Source organism: Fukomys damarensis, unplaced genomic scaffold (assembly GCF_012274545.1).
Source record: "Fukomys damarensis isolate Sample0158 unplaced genomic scaffold, DMR_v1.0_HiC HiC_scaffold_3, whole genome shotgun sequence".
Taxonomy (NCBI): domain Eukaryota; kingdom Metazoa; phylum Chordata; class Mammalia; order Rodentia; family Bathyergidae; genus Fukomys; species Fukomys damarensis.
The window spans coordinates 8,628,177-8,639,764 of NW_022900915.1; the positions used below are offsets into that span (position 1 = coordinate 8,628,177).

Genomic DNA, 11,588 nt, shown 5'->3' on the forward strand with positions numbered 1-11,588 from the left:
CTCCCCCACGCGCTGGGACAGGGGCACGGTCCTGGGCCGCATGTCCCTGTCTCTCTCTGCCTCTCCCAGGAGTTCTCCCGTTTCCACGAGGAGACATCCCCCATGCTGGATGGGATCACCAACAACCGCAAGGAGTGGAAGGCCCTTGCGGATGAGTACGACGCCAAGATGAAGGCGCTGGAGGAGGAGAAGCAGAAGCAGCAGACAGCCGAGCGAGGTGCATGGGGGGATAGAACCTGACCACCCTGCACACCCAGCATGCAGTGTGTGCAGGCCTGGTTCCCAGGTTGAGATTAAGGGGCCTGCTCTTTCTGGTTTTTTGGTTTTTTGAGACAGGGTCTCACTATGTAGTTGAGACTGACCTGGAACTCACTATGTAGCCCAGGCTGGTCTCAAACTCACAGCGATCCTCCTGCCTCAGCTCCCGAGTGCCGGGATTAAAGGCGTGCGCCACCGCACCTGGCGTTGCAGAACTTGTCTTTTGGTCTAGTGTCTGGTGTCTGCAAACTTGTGATCTGCGGTTTTCCAATGCTGAGGATTGAATCCGGGGCCTTGCACATGCTAAACAAGTGCTCTACCATTAAACCACACCCCTAGTGTGTGTTTTAGTATGAATTTACTGTCCATATTTTCCAGTGGAGACTTTTTGTATTTAAAAATCCATATTTGCAGGTTTCATCTTTAAAAGATTAAGTTCTAGACACACCAGTCTTGTATTTTTGCACAGGTAGCTGGAGCCGAGTGGTATCTGCCCTGCATGGATGGGAAGGGGTTCTCTCTGTTTTGTCACAATTTCGGCTACTCCCTGCCTCCCAGAACCTGGTGTCCGCTGTGGGTTTCCACTTGTTGTTCTCCTCCTGCTGCCATTTTTCCTGGAGAGGGGACATCCGTGGCTCCCCGTTTCTCCTGCTCTTCTGCACTCGTGCTCATCTGCTGGCCTCTGAACCCTTGCGTTTACAGTTCTTGGTCCTGACCAGGTGCCAGGGGAAGCCCACTGCAGCCTGCCCTCACCAGATGTTTTCTTGTCTGCTTGCAGAAGCCTCAGGAAACCAGCCCGGGGGCGCCCCCAGCCCAGGCAGTACACCTGCATCCAAGTCCTGCCGCATCCAGTAGCGTGACCAGGCTGCTGCTGGCCAGGATGGGGCTTCCTTCCGAGGGAAGAAGTCGTCCAAGTAACGGAACGCCAGAGACCGCCCTGAGGTGTGAGAGTTAAAGACTGGAGAGCTGATGGAGGTGTTAGCTTACATCTTATCTAGGGCTTTAAAACTACTTTTTAGCCTTGAGAACTATGTATTGCGTTAAAACCAATATTCTACATTTCATAAACATCAGTTCAACTTTTCATTAATGTCAGATTAATGCTTGCTTAGAATTGTTTTTGTTATTTTATATTATTTTGCAGTATGCTGTACTGAGTTACATTCCCAGCTTATTTTAGGTTTTTACCTTCATTTTAAGTTTTCAGTCACTCTCAAAAGTATAAAATGGTAATCCTAGCACTGGGGAGGCTGAGGCAGGAGGATCACTGTGAGTTGAGACCAGCCTGGGCTACAAAGTTGAGTTCCAGGTTGAGCTCATCTACATAGTGAGACCCGGTCTTAAAAAAACATAAATAAATAAATAAATAAATTTTAAAAAGTGGAAAATGGTACACTGAATCTCCATGTGTCCACCCTCCAGATTTGGATATCAAGATTTGGCCACATTTGCTTCATCTGTATTTTTTTACATTTCTTTCCCAGTCGTCTTCTTAGCAGAAGCATTTAAAGGCAGACTCCAGACATACCTGGCCATGCCTCCGTTCTTTTATTTATTTATTTTTCCAGCTTTAATTGAGTTTATTGGTACATTTTAGGGATACAGTACAGTTACATTCATTGTTGGGATCTTGTACCTCTACATGACAGGTCTTGGTTCTCATTTTTTCCCCTTGTCCCTGCCCTCCCTTCACCCCCTCCTCCCCTCCCCATCTACAAGCACTTTATTTCCATCTTTTCTTTATCTCACATTTTTTTCTTTTCCCTTATTACCTTTCCCCTACCCATCCCACCTTCCCTACACCTTTAGCTCCTTTCTTCCCATTTCACAATGTCAGTAATCTTATTAGGATCTTATGTATTATTGCTGTTTATTCACACCAGAGAAACTATTCAGTATTTACACATGTGTGACTTATTTATTTCACTTAGGAGTATATCTTCAATATGTATCCATTTTCCTATGAATGAATCTATTTTCTCATTCTTTATGGCTGAGTAGTATTCCATTTTATAGAAAAAGCACAACTTCTTTATCCAGCTTCCAACTGATGGGCAATTGGGCTGTTTCCAAGTTTTAGCTATTACAAACTGTGCCACTATAAACATGGGTGTGCATACATCACTGTGATATGATTCTTTTAGTTCTTTTGGAAAGATACCCAGCAGAGGGATGGCTGGGTCAAATGGAACCTCTAGACCTAACTCTTTGAGGTATCTCCATATTGATTTCCATAGTGGTTGCACCAGTCTCCACTCCCACCAACAGTGGAGAAGAGTTCCTTTCTCCCCACAACCCCGCCAACATTTGTTATTGTGTGATTTCTTGATAGCAGCCATTCTTTGTGGGGTGAGGTGGAATCTCAGTGTTGTCTTCATCTGCATCTCTCGAATGACCAATGATGTGAAACATTTTTTCATATATTTACTTGCTGCTTTTACTTCTTGTCTGAGAAATGTCTGTTCATTTCAGATGCCCATTTTTGAATCGGGTCCTTGTATTTGGGGGGGCTGATTGTTTTGAGTTATTTATATATTCTATATAATAGTCCTTTGTCTGGGGACCAGCTGGTAAAAAGTTTTTCCCACATTGTAGGTTGTCTCTTAGTTCTGTTGATGGTTTCTTTTGCAGTACAGAAGCTTTTCAATAAGATGAGATCCCAGTTGTTGATTCTTTGTGCTAGTTCCTGTGCTACTGAGGATTTGTTCGTAAAGTCTTTTCCTATACCAATGTCTTCAAGAGTTCTGCCTAATTTATCTTCCAGCAAGTTCAGTGTTTCTGTTTTAATATTTAGGTCTTTAATCCACTTGGATTTTAATTTAGTGTATGGTGAAAGATAAAAGTCTAGTTTTAATCTTGGGCAGCTTGAGATCCGGTTTTTCCAATACCACCATTTATTAAAGAGGCCATCCTTCCTCCAGTGGGGACAGTCAGCTCCTTTGTCAAAGATGAGGTAGCTGAGTACATCTGGATTTGTTTTTGTGTCTTCCAGTCTGTTCCACTGATCCTCAGGCCTGTTTCTTTGCCAGTACCATGCTGTTTTTATCACAGTGGCTTTGTAGTATAGTTTCAAATTGGGAATTGTTATACCCGCTGCCATGTGTCTGTTGCCTACGATGGCTTTTGCTATTCTAGGTCTCTTCTGGTTCCAAATGAATTTTTGGATTCTTTTTTCTAGTTCTGTGAAATATAGTGTTGGAATTTCAGTTGGCTTGCATTGAATCTGTATAGCAGTTTTGGTAGTATGGCCATTTTCACTATGTTGATTCTTCCTACCCAGGAGCAGGGGATATCTTTCCATTTTTTAATATCCTCTTCAATTTCTTTTTTCAGAGTGCTATAGTTTTCAGTGTAGAGATCTTTTGCTTCTTTTGTTAGATTGATTCCTAGATACTTCATTTTTTTGGATGCTATTGTAAAAGGAATTTTTTCCTTTATTTCTCTCTCAGTGAGTCTGTTATTTGTGTACAAGAAGGCTATCGATTCTTGGGTGTTGACCTTGTATCCAGCTACTCTACTGAATCTGTCAATTAAGTCTAGAAGTCTTTTGGCACAGTTTTTTGGGTCTTCCATGTAGAGTATCATATCATCAGCAAATAATGACAGTTTAACTTCTTCCTTTCCTATCTTTATTGCTTTAATTTCTTTCTCTTGTCTAATTGCTGTGGCTAATGTTTCCAGAACCATATCGAAGAGGAGTGGTGATAGTGGGCATCCTTGTCTTGTTCCTGATTTTAACGTGGAGGTTTTCAGTTTTTGGCCATTTAATATGATGTTGGCTGTTGGTTTTTCATAGATAGCCTTTATCAAGTTGAGATAAAGACCATCTGTTCCAATTTTTTGCAGGGTTTTTATCATGAATGGGTGTTGAATTTTATCAAATGCTTTTTCTGCATCTATTGAGAGGATCATATGGTTTTTGTCCTTGACTTTGTTAATATAATGCATTACATTTATTGACTTACATATGTTGAACCACCCTTGCATCCAAGATAGACCACATATTGGCTCACAGAACAGGTCTGAATAAATGCAAAAGAATTGAAGTCATCCCCTGTATATTATCAGATCATAGTGCAATCAAGCTGGAGATCAATAGCACAAGAAACTGTAGGACCTTCACAAGCACATGGAAACTGAACAACACTCTCCTGAACAATCAATAGATTACAGAGGAAATTAAAGAAGAAATTAGACAGTTTTTACAAATAAATGATAATGCCAATACAACATACAGGAATCTATGGGACACAATGAAAGCAGTTCTACGGGGAAAATTCATAATATTGAATGCCGACGCTAGGAAAACAGAGCGAGCTCAAATAAACAACCTAATGATGAATCTTAGACTCCTAGAAAAACAAGAGCAAGAAAAACCCAAAGCTCGAACAAGAGAGGAAATTATAAAGATTCGAGCAGAAATCAATGCAATGGAAACTAAGAAAATGATACAAAAAATAAATGAAACAAAGAGTTGGTTTTTTGAAAGAATAAAACTGACAAACCCTTAGCTAATCTTATCAAAAAAAAGGAAAGAAAAGGCTCAGATCCATGCAATCAGGAATGAAAAAGGTGAAGTCACAACAGATCCAGTAGAAATCCAGAGGATCATGAGTACCTACTTTGAAAAACCTGTACTCCAATAAAATGGAAAACACAGAAGAAATGGACAGATTTTTAGATACTTATAAATTACCAAAGTTGAACAAAGAAGATAAAAACATTTTAAACACCCCAGTTACAGTCAGTGAAATTGAAAATGTAATTAAAAATTTACCAACAGAGAAAAGCCCAGGCCCTGAGATGGATTCACTGCTGAATTTTACAAGACATTTAGAGAACTACTGCCTTTACTCTTCAGACTTTTCAATGAAATTGAAAGGGAAGCTACACTTCCAAATTCATTCCTGGAAGCAAGTATCACTTTGATTCCCAAACCAGGGAAAGACGCAACTAAAAAAAGAGAACTACAGGCCAATCTCCTTAATGAATACAGATGCAAAAATCCTTAATAAGATACTAGCAAACAGAATACAGAGGATTATCAAGAAGATCATACATCCTGAAGCCTCCGTTCTTTTAAAGCAATAGGTCATTTTAGCACGTCACACCTGACTGTGGGGCACCCTGGGACGAGCCACGGACCGACCCCTTCTTCAGGAAAAGACGGGGACCTCAGTAGCCACAGTGCTACCGAGCACAGATGGTTCTTGGTGTCAGCCACTCTGGAGGTTTCCTCAACCCCGGGGTTACGCTTCCTGTTTCCCAGGTCTATACCTGATGATGGGTAGAAAGGCCTCACCCTCTCGTGCAAAGCCTCCTGAGGGGCACCAAGGCTGTGCCAGGCTTGCATCATCGCCCAGCTTCCCCTTGGCCTGCTCCTGCTTCCTCTTCTCCCCTCCCTTCCCTCCTGCCCCTTCGTCTTCCCCCCTCCCTTTCCCTTCGTAAGCATCCTGCAGAGTCGTTTTCCTCCCACTGTCACAAAAATGACTTTGAGATTTGGTTTGCTTGGATCTTGTTGTTATGTTTGAATTTGGTTCTGTTTCTTGTTTGTTTGTTTTGGGGGAGACACACTTTGTATTCCTGGCTATTGATTTTAGGGAATGCAAATCGAGGTTAACAGTTACTGATTGCAGAACTTCTGTTTTATTTAACAGGCATTGGGCTGGTGGTAAAAACAGGTAGAGCTTATTTTTCAAAAGCCTAATCCAAGTATGCTCTGGTGAATCAGCAACACCTCCCAGATTTAGTATTCATACCTTAGTAACTGATGTTGAAAACCACAAAAGGAACTAAAAACAGAAGACGACAATTTCATGCTGAAAACTTTGCAGGGAATTTCTGCTCTACTGGTCCAAATTTTAATTTTATTTTCTATTGTTCCCCTGCTCAGCTTTATTTTATTTAATTCTAGTGCTGGGGATGGAACCCAGGGCCTACAGCACACTAGCACTCTGCCACTGAGCTACACTCCAACCCCCTTAGCTTTTTGTTGTGGGTTTCCTTTGAGGGAGTTACCAGGGATCAAACTCAGGTCCTTGCACTTTCGAAGAGGGCGGCAGAACCACTGAGCTAAATCCCAGCCCCGCTTAGCTTTAATGAAGTACAACTCACACATTAAAATGGTTTCTACTTGAGGTGCACCAGGCAGTGTTCTGACTTACGCACACACTGTGGAGTGGTCGCCATCACCTAGCTAATGAGTCTGTGACTTCCCAGTTACAGTGCAGAACTTCGGCATCCACAACAGTTCTCCTTCTTCATTCCCTTGCCAGGGGCTCACTGAAGAAACAGAGTCAGGCTGGGGATTTGGCTCAGTGGTTCCAACGCCTGCCTCGCAAGTGCAAGGAGCCGAGTTTGATCTCCGGTACCAAAAACAGAAAGTCAGTTGTCCCACACCCTGGATGTGCCTGCTCCTTTTTGTGATGCTGTACACCAACTTCTGACGACGCCTCCTGTTCTGTTAGACACAGACGCAGGCTCTAGAACCTTCCTTTGTCCCAGACTGAAGGTTTTGCAGAAGCTAATAGATTAAAGTGGTTGCTCTGAGGAGGGGGAATTACATGGTTTCCCCGAACTATAAATCTTTAATCTGCTTTAACTTCCCCCTTCTTGTAATGAGGAAATCAAAGGCCAGCGAGGGGACGGGCGTGGTTAAGTTTATGCACAGTTCTCTGCCTGTCCAACGCCCCAAAGATCACACTGTACAGAGCACAGATCCCTGCCTGTGGCAGGTCATGTCAAGGGGGATGGGTCTGGCCTCCCATTGTTTTAACTCGCACGTGCAGGTCTGGAGGTTAGAGATCTTCCATTCCTTTCCTTGCAAGCAGCAGTCCTGTTCTGCTGGAGCCTCATTAGATAAGGGGTGACAGACACGGACCAGCGAGCCCCACAGCTACCTTCCTGAGAGCTCGAATGCATGCCAGGGAGCTCCGTCCCTAAGGAGAAACGGGAAAAGCCATGATCCACTCCTTCAAAATGGAGAAATCAGCCGGGCGTGGTGGTGCACACCTGTAAATCCAGCACTCGGGAGGCTGAGGCAGGACCAGCCTGGGCTACATAGTGAGTTCCAGGTCAGTCTCAACTACATAGTGAGACCCTGTCTCAAAACAACAAAAACAAAAACAAAAACTGAAAAAAATTAAAATAAATATATAAAAAATAAAATGGAAGAAATGCAAACAAATGCCAGATTCAGAAACTACATCACCTGACCAATGAAAACAGTTCCTGTATGTAATAAACAATCTGAAAATAGTTTACACATACTGTGAAATCTAATGAGTGATTGTTCTAGTTCTTATTTGTATATAATTCTCTTCACCTGTATTTCAACCTTCTTGGGGTTCGTGGATATTGCTTTCACATAAAAATCAAGTTAAAGCCCAAGAAAAAGCTTTGGGACAAAATGAAGCTGGCACCCTCTTAAACAAGGGGAAATAACACACACTCCCTCCCCACACTGGCTGGAAGCTGGTACACAGAGGAGAATTCTCTACTCACCCAGGCATGGTGCCAGTCTGCCCTCTAGGAGCTCCTCTGACTGGAAACACTTTCATAATGTGAGCTGATGTGTGCTTTTGCCAGAAACAATGTCCAATCTCTCTCAGAAAACACTGACTTAGTATACTAGTGTGGAAGAGCTGAGCTATCAGAACAAGGAAGTCTTTGTTCAAAAATGTTCCTTGAGGTGAGCCTGGGCGTTATTATGAATGGTGAAAAGTGTCCCGGAGGAATAATGAAGTCACGGTGTCTAACGGTGTTTGGGTGAGGGGGTGGTCAACCTTGGCTGGGGTGTCTCTGAAATGAGGCTGGAACTGGATTCTCCCATGTTTGCTCACTGAGCTCCCCTCAGTGAGCTCACAGGACCGAGAAAGAAAGACCCAACGGGGGCAGGGCTGGGGTGGTATGTTCTTTTTAATCTCATAGTGTATTTGTTAAGTTTATTTATAAGCAGATCACTTCACTATTTACAGTACATGAGCATAGAGATTCTACAGTTTTTGTGATGTAAACAATAACTCCACAGTGGGAGCTTGAGAAAAGAAGCCAGTTCTGAAGTATTTACAGACGTTAAAATAGAACTTTGTACTCACAGAATAATAATACAGAGAGCAATTTGGTTAAATTATCTATGAAACTATAGATTCTGACAATGTACAAATACAGGGAAACATTTCTCATTTAGAAGATAAGACAGATAAATCACACCAGAAATAAAATGAGAACAATGACAACCACAATAATTAAAAGCAAAGAAGATTTCTTCCTTGCCTCTTACAGATAAAGTATTTATATAAATAAGGACACAACCCAACAAAATGGAAAAAATATATAAAAATCCTCTACCAATTAAAAAAAATAGCAAAACTAAAAACTCGATTCTCAATCATTAGCAGTGTCCTTTAAAAAATTAAAATTTAGCTTTCTATTATAAATAACAAAGCAGATGTGTCCCTCTGTGTAGGTGAAATTCTTGCACCTTTCTCAAGAAATGCATCAATGTAATTATCCACACCCAGGCACAGACGTGTGCACACACAGACACACGTGCGCACACACATACGCGCACACACACGCACACACACCACAAACACAGCCTTACACTCACGCACCCCAGGCTGTAGTTACCTTGTTGAGCTTCCTAATAAATAATGCCCCCTACAGTAGAACCTCTGGGGATGACGAAACCTCCAAGTTTAGCCATTCCCCTGGTTGACCCCGTCACAGAGCCAGGGAAAGCCCCGGCTCCCTATTGCTCAGAGTTCTCCAGGCTGCATGGTCACACCAAGAGAAAAGGATTTTGAGTCTGAGATTTGGAAAGGCTGGCAGGGACCGTGGGACCACCTTGCCCAGTCATTAAGGCGAGCTACAGACAATCATCTCTAAGGACCTGGGGTCAGGGAGAGGGAGCTTGTAGAGAGAAGCAATGCCCCAAGCCAATGCTAACACAGCGTGGGGAGGGAACGAAGGGTGGGTGGGAACTTCCGGAGCAGATCGCACTGAGCCGGACTTCTAGGTGGTCATCTTCCCCCAAAACCACCTGGAAATCCAAGCGATCCACTGCCCTGTTTCACAAACCACCCAGACCATGTCCCCCTTGAGATTTCCAACCGGTTTCAATCGGAATCAAAACATCCCTCAAGAAACAAAGTTGGGAATAGTTTATGACTTTTTATTCCTAACACGAAAACACTTGACAAAATTTTAAAATACGAAATACAAAAACTAAAACAAAACCTGTTTGGCTATTTGATGGACCATATTGAAGGCCATGGCCAGCAACCCCCTCCCCCAATCCTCTTACCCAATCTCTTCCCTTGTCCTGAGGGTATAAGGTGGCCACCTAGCAGAGGTTCACTTAACAAGGTCAGCAGCCGGGCTGCCAGTATTGCAGTTATAGTAAACCCCTCCCAGACACCCAGACGCCTGGTCCACTCTTTACCCACAGGACATCTAGTGCATTTCATAGACAGTGCAAGAGTTTAAGTGACTGCTGGAATCTTTTGATCCTGGTATCACACTGAGCTCTGAACACCCACACAGTTCATTCACGCCATTATAATCCATTCCCAAAGTTAGAGTTGGTCAGTAAGGTGGCAGGCCGATGAGACTTACTTGCCTTCCATCTGGGTAGCTGGTGGGTAGGTACAGTCTTTGGCCACTAGGTGGCATCCGCATAATGATAAGGCAAAGTGCTGAGGTGGCAACTGACCACTGCCCTTCCCAAGTCCCCCATGAGCAGGGCCAGCAAAGGGAAAAAGGAGGCTTTTTAAGGCTTCCTTGGAGAATCCTTTGAAAAATAATAATAATATTAATATCAATAATAATACAGCACAGAGCAGGTGCTAGCAGTACAAACACCTTCTGAGGAATTGTACAACCCAGGGACTGACCACCTACAAAAACCAGTTTCCAAACCCCCTCCCCCAATTCGGGCAGCTGGGTTTCTGTACTCCTGGCTGTGCAAGGTGTTCTGATGAAACCTAATTTCTGGAAATGTGTCCCCGGCAAAACCCAAGCCGCAGTTCTACTGCTATATACCATCAAAGAAACAAAAAACAAAAGCTGCCCTAAACATATGCAGTGTGATCCATGCCTCCTGTTGCCCCGTATGTTTTACAATCATTTGAAAGAAATGTGTGAAAAGTGCTTAAGTGACGTTGCAGAAACAAGTGTATTGCTAATATTGTCTGAGAGTAAGAGAGAAACAGCCAAGTGGTCACAACATTCGCATTAAAAGCTGTTCGGTGGGGACAATGACACGGCTAATGTGAGACTGACGTTGGTACTGAGCCGAGCTGCAGGTTATTTCTCACCATCCCCACTAGGAACTATGGCTTAGATCTGTCCTGGGCAGTGGGCTCCTCATACGAGGCCACTCAGCCCGGACTGTGTGGGGCCGGACCTGCTGTGGGCTGGACCCTCGCAGAGACCCTCTCCCTGACCTGGAGCCGGGCACAGCCAGAGAATGAACTGGCTTCATGGGCAGATGGGCTTGACTCGCTCCAGGCTGGGAATGCTCACAACATTCAAGCATCTCATCTGTTAAGATTAGGAGAAAGGGGCCTAAGGTCACATGGCAAGTAAGAAACCTTGGGGCTTCTCACTCAGAGATGGCTTATAGTTAAATGGTTTGTTCCACACACCAATTTCAGTTGGCTGGGCTGTTTTTACTCTTTCTACAAAGGTAGGCACCAAGATCTGTCATGCCCTGTTTCCAGGGCTCCACTGGCGAACAGGCCCGTGAAGGGCTGGCTTTGGAGCCGGCTCCCCTGTGGCTGCTGCTGCACAGAAGGCTCTTCTGCCCTCTCCTCCCTCACACCAGCCCCCTTCGGGACCCCCTCCCTCCCTGTGTCTGGGACAGCACCTTACACAGCCAAAGGAGACCCACCTTTGCTAGTGGAGAGACACAGCCAGGATGGAGTGTCAGTGTTGACTCCGTGCCTCTACTGCTTAACGCAGTCAGCCTCTGCCTACTTCCTGGGCACCCCGAAGCCGGCACCAAGGGCTCCCTTCCTCCCACATCCGTGCTGAGCAAGGGCATCTCAGTGCATGTGGCTTCTACTCCCAGGCTCTCCCTGCGTTTACCCTGTACCTCCCGACTCTGCAAACGGTGTGCAAACACCTCAGGACTTTAGGACCAACTTCAGCATATACTGTACGTGGGTTCCAGTCGGTTTCCTTCTGTCCCAGTGGGAAGGGGTGGGAGGGTCCCTCTTCTTTGGCCAATGAAACCATTAGGTTCACTTTGCTAGCATACATCCATTTTCCCCCCTTGGTCATATCTGACACTAGGATACAGCGTTCCCCCAAACACCACAGTGCTA

At 44.3% G+C, this 11,588-nt stretch overlaps 1 protein-coding gene across 9 annotated transcripts in view; it reads left to right on the plus strand.

Moving 5' to 3' along the window:
- The window catches only part of Pde6a (phosphodiesterase 6A), a 103,574-nt gene extending 102,070 nt beyond the window's left edge, over positions 1-1,504 (plus strand). For 7 of the 9 annotated variants that reach the window (XM_010627155.2, XM_010627156.3, XM_010627153.2 and 4 more), the window contains 2 exons: positions 70-217; positions 1,037-1,504. In XM_010627155.2, coding sequence (XP_010625457.1) covers positions 70-217; positions 1,037-1,113 — 225 coding nt within the window. In that variant the 3' untranslated portion in view covers positions 1,114-1,504. Of the gene's footprint in view, positions 1-69; positions 218-1,036 lie in introns of those variants that run through there. The other 2 variants (XR_780822.2, XM_010627152.1) reach the window with 2 other exon arrangements.
- The last annotated feature ends 10,084 nt before the right edge of the window (positions 1,505-11,588 follow it).